This window comes from Netta rufina, assembly GCF_964035555.1.
Source record: "Netta rufina genome assembly, chromosome: 26".
Classification (NCBI taxonomy): Eukaryota; Metazoa; Chordata; class Aves; order Anseriformes; family Anatidae; genus Netta; species Netta rufina.
In genome coordinates this window covers 1,099,968-1,124,955 of record NC_140150.1, presented here as the reverse complement: position 1 = coordinate 1,124,955, position 24,988 = coordinate 1,099,968, and the positions used below count along the sequence as shown (strand labels likewise).

The window sequence follows — 24,988 nt, the reverse complement described above, 5'->3', positions numbered from 1 at the left end:
GCTGAAGGAAGGCAGGGCTCTGCTGACCCCGTCCTGCTTCTACAAGGGTGATGCTGTGTGCCCTTCCCTGAGTGTCTGGAGCAGACAGAAGGGGATGAGATGTTTCCAACATGATGGAGCACTTGCTTTAAGTGCCCGTGTAGCTCTCCCTGTGGCAGCAAGAGCTCTAAAGCATCCTTAGGTCATTACTTCTTCCGATTCACCCCACAGTCTCCTTGCCTCTGCCTGAGACCGCGTCTGGTACTGCTGAGTTGTTCTCTGTGATAATTTTGGGTGGTGGTGGTGGAAGGGGATTTAAGGACCATATAAAATGTTTTCCCCAATTTGACACTTTCCATTAAATAATAATAATAATGTCTTCCTTTCTGTGGCCTCTTTGCCACAGAGATTGTGGGCAGAATTATCCAGCTCAAGTCTTATTCCTTCACCTTGTCCTCACGTTCGCACCCAAATGGCCACGTCATGCAGTGGAAACCCTTCTGATGGTTATCCACGGAGCTGTTCGGAAGGGCACAGGGACAGTTTGCTTGGCATGCATCTCCGGGACAGTGTCCAGGCTGCTTTGCACAGGTTTTCATGATCACCTGGAAGTTTTATTAGAGCAGGAAACTTGTCCGAGCTTCCCAAACCGGCCGTTTCTCCCCTGCGCATGGTGCTGCTGGCTGCATTTGCATCTCACCTACCCGCTGTGTGCCTCCACCCCACATCAGCTGCTTTTTGGCAGCACAGTGCCTTGTAAGGGCTGAGAAATGCTGCTGCCTGAAAAGCACCTGCACAGGTACTGCTGAGGGGAGTGGTGGAGGAGTTCCTGACGGCTTTGATGTGTGCGTGCTCCCTGCGCTTGCCTGCATGAGACTTCTTTCGCAGGTTTTCAAATTAAGTCATCGAGGATTTAAAGGTAGAAAACACCTCTTATTTCCTCTGCTGCTTCCCACAACATACCCTGCAGGAGACATCCTTTTAGCCAAGATTGCAGATTGATGGTTGGGTGTGTGAACTGCAGGCTTTGTCTTGGGCTGACGCTGCTGATCCCCTCCCGGGGCTGAGCAGAGCACGTCAGAAGCAGCCGAACCACGCCACAAATTAACACGCAGAGCCTGAACCAAGTGGCAAAACATCGGGCCTGAACTGTTTATGAATAAGTAAGGGGACCTGCTTAATTCTTGTTGGGCTTAGAGATGTCCTCACTTTATCTCAAGGACTGTGTAATTAGAAAGCCTCCTTTGAATTTTATCTGCAGGCACGCTGGGTCTAATCCCCTGCTCTGTCTGCTTTGCTTCTCTCCCCTAGAACCATGTGAGGGACGTTGCTGGGGCACAGGACACGCGCGGGGAGCACGAGCTTTGCCTTTCCCAGGATGGATCAGAGGAAGATCTGGCCTCGGGTACCGGACTCCGATGGCTGGTCGGTGGCTTTGCTCTGTCTCTTCCTGGCGTCGCTGTCCCGAAACGCGTCCGGCAGCGCCTTGTTCAGCACTTTCCACTCGGAGAACCGGGACTGGACTTTCAACCACCTGACCGTGCACCAAGGGACCGGAGCCGTCTACGTGGGAGCCATCAACAGGGTTTACAAGCTGTCGGGTAACCTGACCATTTTGGTGGCGCACAAAACCGGCCCCGAGGAGGACAACAAATCCTGCTACCCGCCCCTCATCGTGCAGCCATGCAGCGAGATCCTGACGCTCACCAACAACGTCAACAAGCTGCTGATCATCGACTACTCCGAGAACCGGCTGCTGGCCTGCGGCAGCCTCTACCAGGGGGTCTGCAAGCTGCTGCGCCTGGACGACCTCTTCATCCTGGTGGAGCCCTCGCACAAGAAGGAGCACTACCTCTCCAGCGTCAACAAGACGGGCACCATGTACGGCGTGATCGTGCGCTCGGAGGGCGAGGACGGGAAGCTCTTCATCGGCACGGCGGTGGACGGGAAGCAGGATTATTTCCCCACCCTCTCCAGCCGAAAGCTTCCCCGGGACCCGGAGTCGTCAGCGATGTTGGATTATGAGCTCCACAGTGACTTTGTCTCATCCCTCATTAAAATCCCCTCAGACACCTTGGCCCTCGTGTCGCACTTTGACATCTTCTACATCTACGGCTTCGCCAGTGGCAATTTTGTGTATTTTTTGACTGTCCAGCCGGAGACCCCAGAGGGCGTCTCCATCAACTCTGCCAGCGACCTCTTCTACACGTCTCGCATCGTCCGCCTCTGCAAGGACGACCCCAAATTCCACTCCTACGTCTCCCTGCCCTTCGGCTGCGTCAAGGGGGACACGGAGTACCGCCTGCTGCAGGCAGCCTACCTTTCGAAGCCGGGAGACGTGCTGGCCAGGGCCCTCAACATCACGGCGCAGGAGGACGTCCTCTTTGCCATTTTCTCCAAGGGACAGAAGCAGTACCATCAGCCACCGGACGACTCCGCGCTCTGCGTCTTCCCCATCCGCACCATCAACGCCCAGATCAAGGACCGCCTGCAGTCCTGCTACCAGGGCGAGGGCAACCTGGAGCTCAACTGGCTGCTGGGGAAGGACGTCCAGTGCACCAAAGCGGTAAGGATGCCCTTGAGTTGACTCTTGTAGCCTTTGGTATCAATACGGGGCCCTGTGGTATACAGGTTGCAGGATAGGGTTAATCTTTCTGTGCCTCAGTTTCCCCAAACGTAGATGGATGCAGCAATCCTTTTCCTTTTTAATCCCTATTGTTATCAGGCAGTCGGTGATGACAGCGAAGGGAAGGGATAGCACTGAGGCAGACAAATAAAGGTGTGCTGCTTGTCGGAAGGGTTTGCTGTTCCCTGCCTCGGGCCCTGGGAGCTGGAGGAAGGCTCTCACCCTTCCCGCAGCAGGAGGGTGGTATCAGCAAACCGCCAAGGTAAATCCAAATGACAGTTGCATCTTTTGTGGTTTCCTGCAGCTGATTTCTTTAATCTTGATCACATGCAGATTGTTCTAGGGCTGACTTGAGAATCCCTGGGGCCTTCTTTCGCCAAGCATATTAAGTTTGGCTGCTGGGAGGAGATAAACGTGCAGGTTAAATGAAATGAAAGAAGGAAAGCAAAACGCTGGCTCACGCAGGGGAGAGCGGGGGAAATGCCCCACGGCCCCTCTCCCCCCACCACCCACTCCCTTCTCCGGGATCCTGACTGCCCAGGGCTGCTCCGTGCCCTGAGTTTTGCTCACAGCTGCCCCAAATCTTCTCTTTCCAGCCCGTTCCGATCGACGACAATTTCTGTGGGCTCGACATCAACCAGCCCCTGGGCGGCTCGGTGCCGGTGGACGGGGTGACGCTCTTCACCTCCATCCGGGACCGGATGACTTCTGTGGCTTCGTACGTCTACAACGGCTACAGCGTGGTGTTTGTGGGGACTAAAAACGGCAAGCTGAAGAAGGTAAGGTTATTTCTGTGGCTTCGGAGAGCCAGGATCCATTTTTCTTTGCTCTTGGGAATCTCTGATACCTGTGGCTGCTGCTGTGTCTTTCCAGTATTTCCCAGAGTGAAACTGGGAGCTAGGAGGGAGCAAAAATAAGAGGACTTGGGGTCAGGGCACGAAATGGTGAGGATGTTTCAGAGCATCCCTGCCATCAGGCTGGGGGCAGCCCCTTGCTATGCTCGCACCAGCACCTTCCTTCAGCAGCGGGTCAACGCGGGTCTCAGCACCGGGCTGGCTCTTTCACCCACTGCCTGTCTGCATATTACAGCGTTAGCCTGTTTGTTTGTTGGGTTTTGCGTTGTTTTCAGCATTTGATCATTCAGAGACCTGTGGTGTGTGTTGGTGGGGCTGTTGCAGAAATCAACAGGGCAATAATGGGCTGGGCAGAGGGAAGTGAGGAGCTGGCTCTGGTTGTGGAGTGTGGCTGAGAGCAAACCTCAGTGAACCGTGCTCAGAGGTCTCGGATATTTCCCAGTTTGTGTAGAAAACCGAGCATGAGAGCTTTGGGGGTTTGTTTTGGCGATGGCAATAGTGCTGACACTGGCAGATTTTGGGCCACGGAATGGGTTAACTTGGCTGCACTTGGAAACCAAGCCGCAGGGCAAAGTCCTCCTGCTCTGTGCCTCCCTCTTCCCCCAGACAGCTGGATGACTGATCCAGCCTGGAAGATAAAATTCCTCACCCTTTGCATCACAAAAGCTGGGGCTAGTTGCCCAGGGCTAAGAAAATCTCCACACTGTTTTCTTCTCCCAGCAGCAGGAGCTGGGGGACCGCTGGGTGGGTTTTAAGGTTCTGGAGTTGAATTGGGATTTTTCCCCTTCTATTTCCCCCAAAAGCTTCTCTTCAGTAAGTGGGCTACAAAGGCAGGTCTGGTCAGTCACCCATCTGTTGAGTGTGGTCCTCGGGAGTCCTGTATTGCAACCGAGTGTGGAAATGGCCTTGGGGACGTGGAATTGGGACCAGCTGCTGGAGGGGACCTCCCTTGCTGTGCTTCTCCATCACGGCTGCAGCTGGAAGGCAGCTCCTCGGTACGGGCAGGCACTGGGTCCGGCCCCAGCAAAGCCAGCCTCAGAGATGTTGCTCTGGAAAGCTGAGATCCTTCAAATTACACTAACATATAAAAAACAGCACTTGGTGAACCTGCTGAATGCAGACCCTGCTCCCCCGTGCCACGGAAAGAGTTAACAAATGTAATCAACAGCAGGCTGTTAATTTTTTGTGTCCTTAAGCAGCAGGGAATTTCTTCCTCATCTATCCAGGAAGATACAAGGACAGGCAGATCCTACACTTGAACGTCTGCATCATTTTAATTACATCAGCTCATTAATATTCATTCGGCACTTTACAAGTGCTGAGCAGTAGTAAATTAGGTGCCTCCCTGGTGCAGGGGGCGATGCTGAACGGGGGGAGCACACGGAGCGCGGGGTTCTCCTGGCCGAGGGGCTGGGAGCAGCACCCTCAGCATATTGCAGGTGCATATGCTGCCGAGCCGTGCAGGCTGCCGTGCTGCTTGCTGTTGAGTGTTTTGGGGGGAGCCGGGGAGGTGCCGCATTTAGAGGCAGTTAGAGCAAACAGCTTGTGCCTGCACACGAGGTATTTACGGTAGCGTTGCATTAATTATGTCGGATTACAGAAGAAGCCTTCTCTCCAGCAGGGTTTAATTCCTTGTGCTGGTCTACGTTGTAGAGCCACTTAAACACCTACCTTTCTGGTGCAAAGTTAATCTATTTACGCCCATCCACTTCACTGCTTTGGGCAGGAAGGGGCTGGGGGAGGAGGGCTGTGGGGATGGTCCAGGCTCTACCTGCTGCTGGAGCCGGCGGCGAGCAGGTGCTGAGAAAATTGGTTCATGTCTCCAGCGAGTCTGTTCCAGACGTTTGCTACAGTCAGCCTTCGGTGGCATCTGCCAAGCACCTTCCTGACAGGCAGCAGCGTGCTGTGCTGCTGCTCAGCCCCGTGCCTCCTGGTACCCGTAGCGCTGCCCTGTCCCGTGCTGTGTGGGGCTGGGGATGCTCTCTGTCTTCTGGTCCTGTCCACGCTTTCAGTAAATCTATTCCTTTTTGGCACGTGCGGTTATCTTTTATGTGGCCTAAGAGACCGTATGAAGCATGGGGAGCAGCTTTGCTGGGAGCTGGGGGGCTCCTGGGGCATTTTTTGCCCTGGTGGTCCCCAGATCCGTGCGTGCTCCACCACCAGGCACGTCCGTGAGGGCGCGGGATGCTCAGGGCTGTAAACGTTTCTGTCTCTCCTTCTCCATGTGCGAAATGAGGACAGTAAAAATGTGCATACTTCTGTAAGTGCCAGAGATTTGCAGATAAACACCTCTCCTCCTTCTCACCACCCTGCACATCTACCTCCACAACGATGTCTGTGAGCTGCGTCATGCCTGTTCCCTCTCCCGCAGTTGTTGATTTACTTTGGAAGCGAGCTGGTGGCTCAGGCTGGGATTTCGAAGAAGAGACTTTTGTGTAGCTGCAGGAAAGAAGTCAGGGAGCCAGCTCTGAAATCTCTTACATTTGTCTGTGCTTCCCCCGTGAGAGTTCATTGCCGAAAACTCGGCGTTATCTCTCTGCTGTCCTTCCCGTTAGGCACTCACCTGCCCGCCTCGTGTGCGTCCCCCTGGGGAGCAGCTGCTGCTTCAGCCTCTGCCCCAAGGAGCTGGATGCTGAAGGTCCCCAGGCCTCTGATTTTCCCAGCCCTACCCTTTCTCTGTTTCCTGGGGTGTGTTTGAAGTGCCTTTCTCCATCCCCAGCAGGGGCTGGGACCTGTTTTGTGCCTCTCTCAGCCACCTCGCGCAGCCGGCGCAATAGCACACACACCTCTCTGCCCTGTCCTTGCTGAAGGGAAAAGAAGGAGTCAATAGATCCATCCATCATCCAAACCCTGTGCCAGCAGAGGAATTTGCTCACATAGCACTGCCTCATCCAGCCTGCCACCCTGCCATGGGGCTTGCCTTGGGCAGGGGGTGCTCGGTGCCTGTGGCCACCTCAGGGGCTGCAGGATCGCTCCTGGGGCTGCACCCTGTGCACAAGAACCCCATGGCATGGGAGATGAGCGGGCAGCCTGGCTCCCCGGCAGGCTGGTTTTGAGAATTACCAACCCTCAGCAGTTTTCTCTAAGTGGGTGAAGAGCAAATGTGCTGATGAGGCTGTGATCTTCTGGATAAAGCACGGTATGCGGGGTCCTGCTCTCCCCGCAGCTCGGTGCTCCGGCTCTCCTGCACAGGGCTCGGCTTTGTGGCTGGGGGAGCAAAGTGGGTAATGGGATCATATTAGAGATGTAACTGCTCAGAATTGTGGCTTCCTGCAATAAAGCAATTTTCATCGAGCAAAATTAGAAGAGACATTAATGCAACAGTTAACAGCAACTAACTGCTGGGGGGAGATGTGTCGGCTTGCTTGCTCTGTTTATGGGCTTTATACAATTCCATCAATATTGATGTGTGATGCCTTTGATTTTGACACTAATCATTGCTATGAATTAAATTTGCAGCCATATAATTAGGACTGCTATTAATAGGGCCTCAAGCTAAGCACTGCTGCGTTAGTTGTCTTTTTCCTGATGGAAAACGGCATCCACGGAACTCAGCTAATGTGGTTTGCCTGGTAGATGCTGAGGCTGATGTGAAAATTATACTTGCTATATTTAGAGGGGCTTATCTGAAAGGCAGATGAATGGGAAGGGTCAGACTCTGAGGTTTCCTGAGAGCTACACTGGAGTCACTTGTAAACTTCCTAGGAGTTTGCTGCTTTTCTCCTCGGGCACAAAGGCTTAGTGGAAGAGAGCAGGACTGCAGGAAGAAAAGAGTAAGCCTCGGCTGTCAGGCCTGAAGGCTGCTATTGCAAGCTTTATTCCTGTTTTAGCTGCCTTGTGCAAATCTTTACGTTTATTTCTCTTACCCAATGCTGTTTCAAGTCTCTGTCCCTGTGCGTGCCCGGTTTCATCTCAGCAGGCTGAGCACAGTGGCTGGTTGGCATCATGGCTCACCACTAAAATCAATCTTGTATTTCATCCCAAGAGGTGTGTTTCTTATTAGATCTAATAAATCAGTGAAGTGCCCTTCATTCAGCTTGTCAATGGAGGACATTGTTTGTGATCAAGAATAAATAAATGTCTCTTCTATGTCTGACGGTGCACAGTCCAAGTATTATTTTGCCGTCATGCTGTTTGTGCCTGCTCTGGACAAATCTCAGTTCCTGCAGTGGCTCGGAGCCTCGCTGTGCCTTGGGAGGTCTGGGACACGCTTCCAGCAGTGCCTGACTTGCAGCTATCCGGGGCAGGCTCAAAGGCTGCTCTCTGCATCCAGAGATTGCTTCTACAGAGCCAAGTGCTCTGCGCTGGCTGTCTTCAGTGTCCTTGGCGTTACAGACAAGAACTCAGGGGTGGGGGTTGGTTATTCCAGGTGCCAGGAGGTGAAGGGGATGGTGTTTGCATCTCAATTCCTCCCTGCTCCTCCTGGGCTAATGGGGTCAGTCCCTGTCCTACACAGCCGCGGCACGCTGTCCCACTTGCTCTCCTACATGGCTTGAATCAATTCTGGCGTGCAAGGTCACCCGAGAGGGGAGCTGGTTGGGATCTGTCGGGTGGAAAAGTACTGCAGAAAAATATGCAGTGCTGTGCCCAGCTTTCACGTTTGGAAATGGGATCGTGCCCACCCATTGAGTGCCCGATGACAGCGCCTTGTGCTGCCTGTCCTTGCTTTCAGCGAACCCCCGCCGTGGTAGGGGACGGTGATAACTGATGGGCTGACACGGGCAGGGGAAAGGCGAACTTCTGAGTGTATTGTTATGTCCTGGTATGCGATGGTTTTATTCAGCCTGGATGATTCAATTTGTTCCATTAGTGGGAATAAAATAGATGTTTCACCATGAAATATATGTCCGGACCTGTCCTTATCTGACTTCATTCTACGGATAGTTATCTCATCCTGTTAATTTATCCTTAATTATCTCCTCCACGCACATTCTTGGAGCACTTTAGGAAAAAAGGCAGTTGCATCAGTGTGTAGAGAAGCCAAGAGGACATCGGGCTGTTATTGAAGAGATGAAAGTCGTCTGCTCACAGCCTCCTTCCGAGGAGTTTCTCAGCGCTGGCTGTCGGCTGCGGCTCGTCACGAGGACACGGCCCTCTGTGTCCCAGCAGAGGTGGTAGGCAGCAGGTGATTCTTGATTAAGCTTTATAATTGAAAGGTCTGAGAAACCAGGCTCTGTTTCTTGCCCTAGGATGTGAACTAAGGGGCGTCTGGCATTGTGATTTGCTATGGTGTGGTGGGAGAAGGTACCCCAGCCTCAGACAGGAATCCCCCTTTGGGTGAAAGGGGGGCTCTCAGGGCATGGCCCTGGCAAACAGGCACCTGATCAGCGCCTCCAAAATGCCCAGGATTTTTAGTAGCCAGAAGCTGGAGCCTTTTTTTATAACTGGAAGCTGTGCAAGGAAATATAAGAGGTCCCTTCAGACTGCGGTTTGGATGGAATGGTTCAGGAATATCCCTACGGCCCCTTAAAGACATGAAATTGGTCCTCTCTTCTCCCAGCACTGCCTCCCTCCTTCTGTTATCTGTTGCCTGGCAGAGTAAAATTTGAGGGGAAAGAAAAAGAGAATTTGAGATGTGTTTTATAGCCGCTGGAGGGCTAAGGGGCAGGACATGCTATGTGAAATCGAGCCAGGTGGGCTGGGAGGCTGCTTTCATCCTTTTCCTGGCTCAGGCGATGACGGCTCTGGTTCTTACTCAGGTTCAGGCACCTTGAAAAATCAGCTTGAAATCTGGAGTGCAGCAATTATATTTTATTCGTCTCCAAACAAAGTGGAGCTAGTAGAGGCTGAAAGCAGCTCACCTCTGAGGGCTCGCCAGTTCTGCCACAGCCTCAAAGACCCAGAGCTGCAAACGCTGGGAGGGTTTTCTCATGAAGAGCTCCTGGTGTAGGTTCTGCATCTCTGGGGTTCGGTCCTGGCCCTTCCTAAAGATGCTCTTATTAATTGTCCTGAGCAGCACAAGTGCAGGATGAGCTCTCGTAGCCATACCCACGAGGTTGGTTCTCCCACTTGTGCATGCATTTTGTTTTTTTTCTGACATGTTTAGAAGATGTTTAATCCCCACACCTTTCATAAGAAGGGCTGACATCTCCTTCATGAGGATGAAGTAAGGCAGAAGTTGTTCTTCCTCCAGTTCGTGCTGGAGGCAGAGCTACATTTTTCTGTATTTCAATAATGCATTTCTTGTCGGAGTCATCTTCATGAAAAACATCAGGAAATACCAAACTACTTTGTGAATTCATGGCACTTTTTCTGACTGTTCGTTGCTTTCCTCTGGGTGTGAATCTGAAGAACTTGCTGTGTTCTGGATGTTTTCTTGGCAGGGTTGGACTTGTGCCTTTCCATTTGTGAGTCAAGAAGTTCGTGCTTTCCTTGGGGGATGTGTTTTTCTGCAGGCTTTTACAATCCTCACTGGGGTCAGAACAACATGAGTCTTGGTCCATTTGTAAGTTCTTCAATCCCCGCGTGGCAAGAAATGCTGTGAGAAGACCGGGCTGTGTTGCCTCTATAAAAGCCTCCTTGGGGCAAAAGGAACGAATGTGGAAAACACAAACACAGCAGGAGGGGGGGCTGCAGGACAGCCCCTGCTCTGCTGCACAAGGGCTGGGCTTTGGGGACGATCTCGAAGCAAAATGCCACGTGGAGGTGGCACCAGCATGGGCTGTGAGCGTGCCTGCGGGTTGGCTTCCCCTGCTTCCCCTGACACACGCCTTTCCTGACACGTTTTCCAGTTGCACGCTGAAGTTTACTGCCCATTGTTGTTCCTGCTGCTTTCTGCTGCAGGCCAGAGCACCGCCAGCGTTAGTGAGGCTGTGAAATATCGCCAGGCTTGCGAAGGCAGATCCATCACCTGCCTGCCTGCTATTTACGGGTGTGCCGGGCAGGTGTGGGCTGGATGTGGCCGGGCTCTGCATTAGCATGAGTCCATCACACCCGGCATGATGCATGGTCTCCCCACCTCCTCCTCCTGTTATTGCTGCCTTTTCATCGCTGCGGGGACGCGGGGAAAGGCAGATGCCTGCATTGCTCAGGTCTTCAGGGAGCTCTTTGCAGGCAGCCCAGCCCGAGCAATAAAGAGGGAGATGGAACCACCCCGTGCTGCAGGAGGCTCCCAGAGCGCAGCAGAGAGGGCACAAAGGGTGGCAAAATGCACGTCTAAATGTGAGTGCTGCTCGAGGGCCAGAAGATTATGATGTGATGTCTCCTTCTTCATCAGGTGCATCTCCAAGAAGCCTCCAATGATGCTAATTACGCTTCCTAATTATGCAGGAAGGGAGCCACATCTCGTGGCTGGGGAAGAGGAGCGTGGCACCGTGAGGTGCGGGTGTTTGTGCTGTTCTTCTCACTTCAGCCACTAGTTCCAGTGATCTGATCTGACGTTGAATACATTACTCGAGGTTGCAGCTTTCTGCTCTACATTTGCACATTGTGATTTACACCCCCGTGCAGCAGCAGCCGTTTGTCACATGCCCGAGTCCCACCTGGGTCTCGGCGAGCCCGAAGGACACCGAAAGGGACCTGAGGTCCGGACGTGTGAAAGTCTGGACTGGGACCGAGGAGGCATGGCACTGAGCAGGGATTTCAGATTCCCTGACACACGCATGCAAACAGGAGGCTGCAGACAGCAGCAGTGGCCCGGGCAGGCCTGGAGTAATTAGCAAGTGGCTTCAGCAGAATTAGTGCCCTGCACGCGCCTTCACCAGGGCCACCACCACCTTCTGCTGCTCCTTCCAGCTGGGTACACGCGTGTGCATCAGGTAGATGCGTGTAGATGAAAGTGATGTGCGTTTAAAATGCATGTACATATCATACAGCCCCGTCGTTATACAGGGCGGGATTTTTATTTTTTTATTTATTTTGTGGTAAGCTGCTAAATTATTTATTGTGTGCTGGGCTTTAATCTCATAAACCTGCCTGCAGGCCTTGCGCAAAGCAGCCTGAGCATCCTATAAAGCAGGGAGTCAGGCAGCACTCGGTGCTGCAGTGACTGTAGGAGGTAATTGTTCACCTTAGCTCAGCCTCCTCCTCCCCCTCCTCAGCTCATTAAAAGCAGGAGGCCTCTTAAGTTGGTCATTGCCACCGACTTCAGGAGCGATTTGCATTTGCTGCTTGGAGAGGATGCCAATCCCGAGATCCGCAGCGGTGGGAAGAACAAGAGCTGGTCCCTTGAGCTGCTCAAAGTAAAGAAGAAAGGGTGAGGAAGAGACACTCGGGTAAAACAAGGTCTTTCAAATAAACACCGCGGTGCCTCCAGCTGGGAGCGCTTACCTTCCCGAGCGGCTGGGAGTGCTCGCAGCCTGCTCCCTCCCCGCTCTGAGTTAACATTTGGCTGACTAATGTGGTGTTTGCTTTTGCTAGTCATCCTGCAGCCCGTGGCTTATTAGTGGGAAAGCAGAGCATCCTTTCGCCCGCTTTCAGCTCGCGAGCTTCTTTGATGCTTTCTGCCTGACGCTCTTGGAGCTTCGCACTCCGAGAGGCTTTGTGTCGCACACGCAAGTGGGTAGGTGGGGGAGAGAAGGGGTTATCCTGGTCTTGTAGGCTTAAATTAGTAAATGGCAGTCGGAATAAAGAGAGTCCCCTGCTCCCACCTTCTCCTTCCATTTACTAGCAGGCCAGTTGCACCTCTTGAGGACATTTGGGCTAATTCATTCTGCAGAGCTTGGAAGCAAAGGGAGCGGGGCTGAGCCACGGGTGTCCCAGGCTGCTGGGCTGCAAAACCCTCCTGTCCTGGGGGGTTCATCCTCTCCCGACCTCCTACAGCACCATCCGAGTCGGTTTTTGAGCCTGGCACATGCAGCAGGTGCTCGTAGTTTACAGTTCCTTCATATTTCATTGTCATTTTGCTTCTGAACAAGGAGTTTTGCTTCCTGTGCTGCCCAGGAGGTTGGATGTCACAGCGATGAGTGTTCTGGCACAAGGTTGTTCTCCTCAGGATGCTGGGGAGCTTTTTTCCTCGTGCTTTAAGAACAGGCAAAAGCCTCTGGGGTAGTCTGTAAATGCATGTGATGGGACGAGCCAAATGTCTTTTTGTTCTGCATTTCTCCAGTTTTCTTTTTGTGCTTTCTTTGTGCAGAGCCTTTCACGCTGGGAATTTTGCCTTGTTCTTGAGAAATAAATAATTAGAACAATCTGGAAGGTATGGGTTGAGGGACAGGTAGAGTTGGAGAGAGTGAGGAGTTGGCAAGCCTGGGGCAGGCTGCTCTGCCTGTGGTTTTCCCAGGGGGAGAGGGATAGCATCGCGCTCTGACTTCCCAGGGAGTTTGTTTGAAAATTGCTTTGTAATCCTCAGCGGAAAGAAAAGATAAATACTGAGCTTCGCTCAGGATAAATAGTTTTGTGTGCTGTTTTGCAGTACCAAATGCATCCCACCGAACGGGGATTTGCCCTTGATATTCCAGGGCTGCCAGCTCCAATGCCTGGCTCCTTTTCTCGCTCTGGGGAGCTGTTTGGGAACAGGGCTGGGGAACTGCTGCCCATAAACTCCGAGGACTTAACTTTGGACTTCCTTTCAGCGGTTCAAACTGGATTTATCTGTCCCTGCAAGAGGGAGGCACTGACCTTTAGAAAAACTGTGGGCCTTAAATGATTGCAGCACTATCAGGGAGGGAGGCGTCCACGTAGCTAACAGCGGCAAAGGGTTCGATATCGGTAGCTGAGAGGCAGCGATCAAACTCTGCGTGTGCCGATAGATTAACGAGGACTGGGAGTGCTCCTGCCAGAGGGAGCACGCAGGAGAGGTTTGCAAAGCTGGAAGTGGGTTGTCCTGCCTGCCTCACTCGTTTGGGATGGGGTTTGCAATTTGGGTTTCTCAGGCATGAAAAAATGCTCGGGTATCTGCTGGGAAAGTTGCCAGGAGGGTCCCTCCTGCTGCCTGAGTCTCAGCATCCTTCACAAGCAGTGACCGTATGGGACCTGGGGTCTGTTTGTTGCCCGTGGGATGCGAAGTTAGCCAAAATCAAACCTAAAGCGGGGGGGGACCCCGCTGCAGCTGCTGGGGTTTGCCTGGTGCCAGCAGCACAGCTCAGAGCCTGGCTGGCCGTGCAGAAGGAACATCTGCAGAAGCCGTGCAGATAGCCGGGGCACAGCACAAAATGCCAGCGATGGGGCATGAGACTAGCGGCTCGATATTTGCTTGGGAAAACAAACAAGCCTAATGCTTCTCAAGTGCGCTGCATGGCGGCCGTGATTGCTGAGAAACCTGTGATCAGAGGCACCGAGCAGCCCGGGTCCAGCAGGATCAATGTGCTGTTCCTCGAGGAGCATTAAAGAGCAGCCAATGCCTCCTGGAAAACGTTGATAAAGCTCTCCTTTTAGAATCATTTCTGCTTCTCCAGCACAAATGGACTACTCCTTGTTTGTGTGTGTTGCTTTCTTCATTCCCTCTCTTATTATTAGGAGCATTTACATGAAAACGGCGTCTTTTGCTCTCGCAGCATATTCCCCGTTTGCAGCTGCGCTTTCCCAGCCCCTACAATCCCCACCTTCCCTCGAAGTGGGGCTGCCCCCCTCCTGGCCGTGTGTGGGTGCTTGCATACAGCCGCAGTTCATGGCAAAACGGGATCGCTGCTGGGGTCCCCATGCCCCAGAAAGGGGCCTCATTTTTAGGGTTCATCCCTTGCTCTTAGGACATCCCATGAGTCCATAAGGATGCTCGGGGTGCTGGTTTTGTGCCATGCACAGGAGATGTTGGTGCTCCTCACCGGGTGTCCCATGGTGACTGGTTTGGCTGGGGAGCTTTATGCAGCAGGAGAAGCAGTTTTGGAAAGAGCAAATGGAGATCTCCAGCAGGTAGTAGGCATGATAATGTAGATTAAAGGAGGGAAAAAATAAAAAAAAAAAAGCTAGTGTTTAGGGCATGTGTGCTCGGCTTGCTCCGAGTGCTGGCTCCAGATGCTGGGAACGTAACTCCACGTGTGCTGAGCACAGCTTTCAATCCCTCCTGCTCTTTCTGCTGTAGCTTTGTTTGGGGAGTTTGGCTCTTAGGCTGACTTTAACGCTCCAGCACAATAGGCTGAAGCACTGCAAGTGATACCTGCAGCCTCCTGGCCAGAATCTGGTGCCGTAGCTGGTGGCAGGGCTTTGCCCAGCGCCCCCGAGCCCCCTGCCCATGAGAGGGGTCTGGCCCTGGCTGCCCCCACGCTGCCAGCGGCTCTGCTGCTGCTCATGGGAAGCAAACGGGTGTGGAGAGGTGAAATTCCTCCCCTCTGCTTCTTTCACCTCTGACCCCGCTGCATTTCTTCCTTCTGACCCCTGAATTTCAGATGCGGCCTCTCGTACCCCGGGGGAGGAGGGCAGGCAAAGGGCAGATGATTTCGGCTGCGTTTTGGGGGTGGGGAGGTGAAGCCGAGAGCCGAGTGAAGGCTGGGGCCGAGCCGGGGGTGGGCAAAAACATCGCGGGCTGGTGTGGAGAGATGGCCCCGATGGCACCTGGTGGGGCAAACGGCGTGATGCTCGCAGTGTTTGGCTTTTAAAGGGCAGGTCGGGGGCAGCTCCTGCCCTCATCTTAGGCAGCAGACGGGGTATGGCTCAGCCTCGATGGGCTGTGGGGTTTCTGCACCCCAAGCAGGCAGAGCTCCCGAGGGGCTGGCACAGCCCTGCGGCCTTGCTGGGCCCTGGCACGCATCTCGGAGCCGTCCCCCGTGGCAGCAGAGACCACAGGCTGCTCGCTTCAACCGTGCTGAAAGGCTTAATGCAAGCCAGAGACGGAGGAAGAGGCAGCGAAGACGCTTGCTGGTCCCTCTTTGCCCTGTAGGAAAGCTTTGCAGCTTTCAATTTCTCGTTGCTATTCCCTCTGGTGCACCCCTGGGTTCGTGCTGTGGCTCAGGCAGAGGTGGGGTTGTCGGATTCAGAAACAGAAGCGGGGTTTCGCTGGTGTGCCAGAGGAGTTTTTCGGGGTTTTCCTGCAGTAAAATGGCAGAGGAGCCAGCCCCGGCTGAAGGAGGCCGGCACACGGGGCCCTGCGGCACAGCCGGGACTTCACGGCCCTCCTGGGACCCTCACCCCCGGCCAGGAGCCCCCTTGGCCCCCAGCCCTGCCCGTGCTATGGGAAAAGCTGCTGCTTCCAGCCCCTGGCACGCTGCCTGGGTGGGTGAGGGGGTGGAAACAGCCGCGCCGTGACCCCCCTGGGACAGTCCCCATCGATAAGGTGCTGCATCGTGTCGGGGCCGAGCCCAGGCCCCCGCAATGTGCTCGATCTCCTCCCTGCCAGGTAGGTTTAATGTGCTCCTGCCCTATTCATCACCCCGGCCGGGCGGCTGGCGGCCAGGAGCGCAGGTGCAGTGCCGTGGCCCCGCCGCCTGCACAAAGGCGCCGGCTGAATAAGGATGCAGTAAATGTCTCCCTCTCCCAGATTTATTCCTTCATTAGGTATTTAAATACATTCTGCTCTATAGGATGCTTCTGCCAGGCTGCTGCTTTTTTTTTTTTTTTTTTTTTTTTTTTCTCTTTTTTCTCATCGGCGGAATAAAGGTGGTGGCTGCACAAAGCCTCTCCTTCTGCCACAGCACCGAGCGAGGCCGGGAGGGTCCTGCCCCGAGCAGAGGTGGCTTCAAGGGGCTGTGGGTTCGTGCCTCAGCCTCCACGGGCACAGATCTGTGCAATAATTTAGCCAGAAAGCAGCCAGGAGACCTCCCGGGACCAGTGGGAGCCCCAAACCCTGCAGGTTTTGCCACAGCACTGGTGGGACCGGGGCTGGGCTGCCCTGCCTCTTCCTCTCACGCCGGTACCCGAGCTGGGGCATCCACGTGCTCAACGTTTTTGGCACTCGCAGCAAAGTAAACGCTCTAAAACCATGCAGTCATTGAACCAAACAGCTCGGGGAAGAGCGGAGGAACTAAAATTAGCAGAAGCGCCCCAGGCAGAGGGCCACCTGGGGCTTTGTTGAGTTTCGCTCTAAACTTTCATCTCTTTTATTTATAATTTGTGGCTGACTGATTTTTTCTTTTTCCCCCTTTCCTCCTCTGAAAGCGAGGAGTTTTGCTGGGCTGGGATGCAGCTGGGTACCAGCCCCGCAGCTCTGGGGTTGTGTTTTCTCCTGCTGCCCTTCCTGCCCCATTTCTGCCCAGTTCCCCCCAAACAGGGACGGCTTTTACCCATTTGCTGAAGTCCTGATCCGTGGGCTCACCAGGCTGGTGAGCTAATTAGCTTGTGAATTGCTAGCTCAGTGGTGGAATATTTAATTGGGCCTGTATTTTACAAGCCTGGGTTTCATTCGGGATGCTGAGGGAGTTGCATTGCGGCAGCTCTCGGGCAGGTAGGAGTCTGAACACCAAAAATTAAAGGGAAGCCGTGGGTACCGAGGCTCTGATGTGTGAAGGGCTTCAAATAGAGATGCACCTCTTGAGCTGTGTCCAGATACCACTGTCAGCTTTCATCTGATGGAGGGACATCGTGTCACATACGGCTGGTTTTTTACATCTGATTTTTCCTGCCACGTGTACCCTTCCTAGTCTTGCTGTGCTCGGTTTGGGTTTTGTGCAGTCTTTCTACCCAGAAAATTTGCTGTGTCCTTGTCCTGGAGGTGGCTTGGTTGTAGGGCAGCAGAAAACTTGACTCTCTGGCTCGTTTTGTGCCTGGCTCCGCTCGGATCCCAGACCTGTGCCAGCTCTGCTGCTGCTAGAAGCAATGTGCCTGCGGTTGTCCTGAAAATAAACAAAATCTCATTCAGCACTGCTCGGCAAGGCAATTTTGGGGTGATTTCCAGTGGAACGAAAGCTGGGAAGGACTTAAATCAATGACCCATGGGTACGAGGCTTAAGAGGGCCTCACCAGACCAGAGCAAAGCTTGCCCCCTGCTTCATTATATAGTTTATTTTCCTAATGAGTGTTACTTCCACTGAGCTGACCCAGCCCTCTCTCCTTTGGTGTGAGGTGCCCTGACCCCTGTCGCACTGAATCACTGCTCTCGCTCCGCTGCCTTCCCCAGGGCTTTCTCCTGGCCCCGGCTTTCAGCGCCTGCGGCTGCAGGGAAATTGGGAAGCAGGAGCTGGATGGAGCCTGGCCTTGGTGTGTCCCAGCTGCTGCAGGAAGGCCGAAAATCACCTCTGGGTCTGTGGATGGAGGGGTGCTGCGCTGGTGTCGATGTGGATCACGATTTTTTTGTCCCCTGGGAATGGCTCGGTAAATGAAATGTTCCCCTTAAACCAGGGTGTGCTCCAAAAGCCGAGAAAATGCAGCACCTTCCACCCAGCCATTGTTCTTTCCTACCGTGTCTCTGGCTAAATTAAGACTTTCTTAGAAATGCGCAGGTTAAAAGTTTAAAAGCTTAAGGTTTCATTCATAATTCACGTATCAATGAGGCTTTGATTCCTCCCGGGGAAAAAGCCGCCTCTATCTGCAGCGCATTTTGATAGGGTTGCCCCGTGCCAGAGCCCAGGACCTCTTCGCCTTTCCTTTCTGAGCTCCTTTTTCCGGAGGTGCTGCGGCGGAGGCTGGCTCCCAGGGGCTGCTGCTGGGGAAAGCAAAACCTCCTCATTTTGGGTCATCGGTTTGAATCTGACCCAGGTCAGCGCTTGCCAAAAGTCATTAATGGCTGATGGCTGCTCAGCGCCCTGTGAAAAGCGAGTCGCTGGGTCCCGGTCCCGTTCCCAACACGGGCAGGCATCCAGAGCCCCAAACCCTGCTGTCGTCACCGTCCCTGGCCTTGTGCAGGTGAGGGAAGGCCCAGCTGGGTGCTGCCACCAAACGCTGCCCGTTAACCTCAGCTTTCCTCACCCGAGGGTGGTGGCACCGTGCTGCTCCTCACCTGCGCACGGGGAAGGCCAGGATTTATCCTTATCTGCACCTTCCTGGGTTCCCAAAACCCCGTGAATTGGGACCAAAACTGCCCTTCCCATCACAAACCTTCCGTGTCCCCCCACAGGTGCCGCCTGCCCCCGAGCCCCAGCCTGTTGCTTCCCCTGCTTCGGGCGAGGAGGAGGAGGAGGGAGCCGGGACCTTCCTCCCCCCCAGGCCCTCCCTGGTGCCCTGCCCTCCCTCCCCTCTCCCAGACGGTCTCTGCGGCTCCTTGTCAGGCATCCAAAATACTTCCAATTGGGCTCTTCCCCCTCTTTTCCAGCAGCCTCCCTGCCCAGCTCAGCGCCTTTCAGCCTTAATCTCCTCTTTGTGCCCGAGGCACCTCCGCAGCGCCTTTGGGGCAGCCTCTGCCCCTTCCCCTTTGGGGAGCGGATCCCCCAGCCCCCTGCCTGACACCCAGGGCTGTGAGAGGGATTAAAAGAGAAGTGGAGGAGCCTGGCAGTTTGGCTTGAAACTCGTCCCTTTTGAGGATCTTTTGCCTTTATTATCCCGCAGATAAATCAGCTCTCAGCGGTCCCTCTGTGCGCTGAATGGCCGTGGCAGGCAGCAGCCCGTGCGCTAATCCCTCCACAGGTGAGCTGCTGGGGGCTGGCGCTCTCCTCCCGCAGCTCCCCGGCCATTCTCCTTCAAAATTAAATCCATCTGAGATACCAAACCCAGGGAGGAGAGCTTTTTCTTTTTTTTTTTTCCCCCTTTTTTTCCCTCCTCTTTCCCACCACCCTCCCAGCCCCTACACAAGCATCCTTTGGCAGGGGCTGGGAGCAGCAGCAGCAGTCTCTTGGTGCTGCCCAAGCCCCCTCGTGCGTCCCTTTGTTAACTTCTCAAGATAAGATCTGTGTCAGGCAGCTCTGTTGGAGGATGAAATCAGAGCTGCCTGTGGTTTGGGAGAGCACCAGGGTGGGCTCGGCAGCGCTGTGCATCAGCCCTGGGGCTGGGTGGGCTCGGGCTGGGCTGCCAGGAGCCCTCGTGGAGCATCGTGTGCAGGGACCATGTGGAGGATCATGTGCATATCCTTCCCCTGTCCCAGCAGGGCCACTTTGGCCTCATTTTTCTGCTCCCCGCGGGCAGCACTTCCAGAGAGCCAGGGCACTTCGCTCCCCGGCCCTCTGCCTGCAGGAAGGATGGGTGCCCCCTTTCCCAGAGCCCTGCTAACATTCAGAGCTGCCTGCATGATGCATTAATAGATCCCAGCCTGGTGCATTGTTAACAATGATGGTACCAGGGGCAACAAAAGAAAAATCAATTTTTATTTCCCCAAAAAGGGAGGCAATCCCACCCCAGGCAGATGGGAAGAGGCACAGGTCCTGCAGCGTGCCTTGCTGCTGGAGGGCGTTGGGCTGTTCCGTATCCGGGAGGCACGGAGAGCCATTGCCCAAGTCCTGGCGTGGAAAACACCGCTGCTGCCCTGTGCTGGTGCCTTTCCCGTGTGCTTCCTCCCCTGCAGCCTCCTCCTTCTCCTCCTCTCTCATGGCACAGCACGGTGCAGGCTCCCGGCAGGCTCCAGCGGCTGCGGTCCCAGCTGGAGCGGTGCAGATTAGAGCCGAGCCCGTCTGGGCTGGCAGATGCCGTGTTAGCTGATCTCCTGCCTTCAGTGCTCCGCTCGCAACCTCCGCAGCCATTCCTTCAGATTTTTTCCAGGGGTCAGGTTGATAATGAAGGGATTAATTTAATTCTGTCCCCCCCCCCGCCTGCCTTCACCCCAAGCTCCTCGTGCAGCTGGTCCGTGCCTGTTCATCTGTTGGTGTTTTTATTGGCACCGCTGGGTCCTTGGCCGGTGCTGAGCTCGTGGCTCTGCCCAGCATCTCTGTGTTTGCAAACCCAAGTCATAATTGAAAACATTCGGACTGTGATGGGGCAGGGCAGGGCAAAATCATCCTCCCTGGGCACCGCCTGCCCACCCCGTGATGCTCAGAGCCGTGGGGGCAGAGAGCAGTGGGTTTGAGGACATCTTTGGGAGAGAGGCTGGCTGGTGAGCACACCACACCTTGGCATCGCTGGCTGCAGTTTTCGTGCCTCCGAGGATCTCTCGTTGGAGGGGGGCCGTGTGTTTTTGTTGTTTTTTAATTCTACCCCAAACCTGTTTCAGATTAAACCGAGCGCTGCGGTGCGTCAGGGTGTCAGTCACTCCAGGCCTAATGGCTAAAAATAATCTCACCTGCTCTCCTCTCCCCTGCTTCAGCTGGGTAATAATTGTTTCAAGTCATGTCAGCCTTTGTTTAAAGTTATTTTCCTGTTTTCTGGAGGCTCGTGGAGAAAGCAAAAGCTGTGCTGTTCCCTGGAGGGGTGGAGGGGAGGTACTGAAGCAGGGCGAGAAGGCGAGGGAGGGGATGGGATGCTCCCAGCCTTGGGGTGCTGAATCCCAGGGCAGAGGGGACACCTGCAGCTGATGCCACCTCGGCTCTGCCTCTTGACAGAGCTGGAGATGAGCTGGGAGCAGAGCTGGGAGATGCTGGGGGTCCTCGTGTGCTCGGGGTGGGAAGGGACGGGCGATGCTGAGGGTCCCTCTCCCCTCCTGCAAAGCGCCTCAAGGACAAAGGGTCCCCAAAAGAGCCCCCCCCCCCAGGGCTGGCACACTCCTGCTGCCCCGGATAAAAGCCTTCGAGAAGGGCTCTCAGCCGTGAAGGGGCCTGGCTGCTCGCGGTGTGTGCTTTATTCCTGTGGAGGCATCAAGGTCCGCTTCCCATCAGGCCAGGAAAATAAGCCCTTCCGCTGATTCGATGCATTTTGATTAAATATTAGCCTGCCCGTGGCTCCCTTCACTTGGTTTCCTGCAGGCAGAGCTGGATGCCATGGCCCAGAAGGGTGCTGGTGCCGTTTGCACGTCGCTGCCGGCATCCTCAGAGCTGCGTTTTCCCCGTGGGTGCTGTGGGAGCCCAGAGTCACAATTGCGCCCCTGGGACCCCCCTGCTGGGGCTGGCAGCGCTGTGGGGTCAGTGCCGAGGGTTTGTGCTCGAATCCGCTTCAGCCCCGCTCTGCTCTGGGGTCTGGGGGCAGCTGCAAACGCCTCTGGGGCACGAGATTGGGAACGGATGGGGGCTTTCTGTCTGCAGGAGGAATCTGGGGGTTTGAATGCACAGGCTTTGAAGAAGCAGCTTTCCAAATATAAGAGCGTGCTGGTCTAATGAGAGGAAATAGCTCGGAGCCCTGAAGCCTGCAGTTCCTTTTTTTGGTTGTTGCTCTCTCAGATCAGCCTTCTCTCCACCACCTTCACCTCCGTGTGGGGCTGCGTATGCTCACAGCTCTCCAGGCACACGCGTCTCCCGTGTGCCCAGGCAGATAAATATTGCATGCTTGCTCCCGTACGTGACAGTTACCCCAGGCTGTCATGTTCTTACCTGGCTCTGCTGTTCCTGCTGGTTTTGTCCACGAAAAAGAGATTGACAGTGCTGGGAATTGGCCGCCCGTCCCAGGAGGAACTGGTCTGCAGGTTTTTCTGGCAGCCCGTGCGTCTGGACTCATCAATCCACAAATGTGGTAACAGCTTAGCAGGGAATTGTGGTTTGGATTACAGCAAAATCCCAGGACGAGTGAAGCTGTTTGATCTGAGGTGCCCCATCAGCCTGAATGTGTGATTTCTAAAAAGAAAAAAAAAAAAAAAGGATTTTACAGAATTTTTGTGTGCCCTCTGGGAACTTTCTCCCAGTTCAGGTCCTGTTTGTACTGGCCAAGTAAAATCATCTGTGGTTGCTCCCTCTTGTTTTCTTTGCCACCCTGTATTTACCTTCTCCATTGCTTGTTTTTCCTGGCAGCGTTGCTCAGTGCTGTAGACTTAGTGCTGCTCGCTAGGGGCAAGGTTTGAAATCGCCCAGTTTCTGTATAAGATGCTCAAGGGTAGGCGAGGCTCATGTCCCACCCAGCAGCCCTGAGGGCTGGGGTGAGAACCCGCAGATTAGGGGCATTCAGGTACATCTGTGACTACAGGGAACTTCAACTCCACCTTAAATCAAGGGTTGGGAAGCATTGGAGCTATAATGCTCCTGCGAAATTGCCAACTGGACTGTTAAATAGCTGTGGTTTGTGTTACGAGGAGGAGATATTTTTAATGCATGGTCTTGCTGTGCTGAATTCCAGCTGGTGTTCGGGAGAAAGGCAGCCTGTGCCTTACCTTTCTGTACCTCCACCTCCAGGAGTCGTCCATTGAGCTGTGGACTCGAGCATACGCAGATAAACGAGATGTGGAAGAGGGAAGGTGGCCTGATGTGCCTGGGTTGGTACTGGTGGGAGCCAGGGAAGCGTCCTCCAGTGCGATACAGCCCAGGGAGCCTTTTGCTGCACATTGCCATTCCTCTTGCATCTCCCTCTGAGATTCCACAGCCAGCCCTTGCAGGACACAAAGCACCAGAGCCCTTCTGCTGAGCGGGGCCGTTCTCCTGTGCTGGCACAGATACTGCAAGGAGGAGTTGCCACAGCACTGGTGGCACCGTTTGAAGCTGAAGCCCCGCAGGGCAGCCTTTGACAGGTCCCCAGCAGCTTTAAACGTGGGACCTGCAGGAAGCTGCTGGTTTGGATGGTCTAAACAAATCATTTCCCTTGCCCAGCTGCTTCTGAAGCTTTCGGCGTGTCCCTGATCTAATGTGGAGCCAGAGCAACAACAAACGTGAGCTAACAAGCGGCGAGCAGACAGCCCACCTCCCACCTCCCTGGCCTGCGCTGCCTCTTGTAGTCTGCATTATTCAAGACCATCGGGGGATGTGATTTGCATTCTTTATGGCCAAGCAAAGGCACCGTGGGATCTCTGATCCCCTTTGGGGGGAGATTACATGAGATTGCAGAGAGACTGGCAGGGAAATTGCTTGAAATTGCAGCTATCATAGCATGCATGCATGCGTGTGCACGTATACGCGCACGTGTGGTTCCCCGTGCTGGAGGGTAGGAGAGATGGCTCGGAGCAGGGCGAGAGCGAGAAACGGGGGTGGGTTTCTGCAGGAAGGATGTGCCCAAGAGAAGGGCGTGTGTGATTTGGGGACGCTCGGGAAGCCTCGGTGCTCCGTCGGAGAGGAGTTAATTTGAGCAGGAGGTGGCGAAATGAAATGCCAGGCTGCATCTTTTCTGGGGAAAGCAATTGGAGAGGAAGGTGGAGCGTGGACAGATGGGATTTGACTGTCCAAATCTTTGAGGAAAGTAAGTCTGGAAGCACGCAGGATTCTGCTGTGAGACACTTTACTTCACATCCTAATTAACACAAGCAAATACAGAAACACTGAGCACAGCGCTGAGCGCAGGATACACGTGTTGATATTTAATTATATACCAAAAGCCAGGTCTGTTACAGCCGCTCCTGGGAGTGGGAGCACAGGCGACACAAAGTGTGCCAGAGTTAATTTAAAAATACTTTGATTAATTTATAAAGGAGGTGTCGGATCCTTCCCATCAGCAGCGTCAGGCCGGGTGCCGGTCCCTGTGCCCATGGGGAGCCCGTGCCCCCTGCCCACAGCAGGGTCCTGGGGGTGGATGTGGTGTTTGGGGCTGGTGCCTGAGCTGGTCCACGTGAATCTGGCGTTATGGTAGTGGGTTTATGGAGAAGCTGGGTGATGATGAGTGTGTTCTGGCTCTGTGCTGGGGTGGGCAGCAGCTGGGAAGTGGGCTGGGCTGAAACGCAGGGGCTGAGCCCTAAAGGATTGCTCCGTGCTGCAGGGACCCCTCGGCACCCCTTCGTGGTGGCACCACGCAGCTGGCACGGGGCAGGCCCTGGGTATCCTGCCCGATGTGCCTGGCTGATTCCAGCCGAGCGTATGCTGAGCCCCTCAAACAGCCTCCCAGCAGCATCACCAACAGGATAAAGAGACCATAACGCTGCCACTATCTAGGCTGGGAGAAGCCAGAGGAGCTCAGTGATGAGCTGAAACTGCATCTGGGTGATCAGCTGGGCGCTGCACCGCTCTCTGGCTCCGTTCGGTTTGCCTTTATTGGCCCTCCCAGCTCGAAAGGTGCAGCTTTCTCCCCGAGCCCCCCAGCAGCCCTACAACATCTTGGAAGAAAGATCAGGGCTTGACCAGCGCTACTTTGGTTTAAAATGCGTTCAGATCAAGGGGCTTCAGCTTTACCAGAGCATAAAGGAACCTGTGCAAGCTCCTTTCGCGCCTCCCCTTGCCTTCTTCTGCTCAACGTTTTTGCTCAGATATCAGCAGGGATCTGTGCATTATTTATACTGCAGTAATACAGAGCAAATCCCTCCACCACTACTGTGCTATCAGCTCCCCGTACACAGCCCCAAAGAGAATATACTAGGATGGAAAATGAAGACAAATTTTATGTCCATTTTGCAGCTGGAAAAGGAGGACACGGTGATGTGCCCCTGGGCACGAAAAGAAGTTTGCTGGGGCTGGGTTAGAAGGTCGTATCCCTCCCCTCCTCTTCTGGCAGGCTGCTGTTGCCCAGCAGGCTCCTTCCTCTCCCTGGCAAGACCCTAACTAGTGGCTGAAACTTCAGGAAGGGCTTAAATATAGGGAGAACCCATCCCAAAATCCCCCCAGAGCGCCAAAACGATGTCAGCAGCAGCATCTTTCAGTCTGGACTGGAGCCAGTGGCGGCGTGGGCAAAGGCTTCGTGTCGCAATCCTCATCGCTCCACAGACCCCTGCCTGGCCCTGGCACGGGTTCTGCTGCTCGATGCTTCTGCAGCTCCCCCCCGAACGGTGCCGGCTCCAGCAACCTGCCTGCCTGCCCCCCGATGGCTGCGTTTCATCTTCCGCACCATCTGGGCACGCTGGGCTCGGCTGGAGCTGAGCACATCTCGG

General features: G+C 54.5%; 1 protein-coding gene across 1 annotated transcript in view; it reads left to right on the top strand.

Annotated features, from left to right (window-relative positions):
• Positions 1-1,357: 1,357 nt before the first annotated feature.
• PLXNA2 (plexin A2) overlaps positions 1,358-24,988 on the top strand; it is a gene marked incomplete at its 5' end in the record, with an annotated part of 123,661 nt that continues 100,030 nt past the window's right edge. Inside the window, 2 exons of the mRNA XM_084302059.1 lie at positions 1,358-2,545; positions 3,202-3,384. Of these exons, the coding sequence (XP_084158185.1) occupies positions 1,358-2,545; positions 3,202-3,384 (1,371 nt within the window). The remainder of the gene's footprint in view (positions 2,546-3,201; positions 3,385-24,988) is intronic.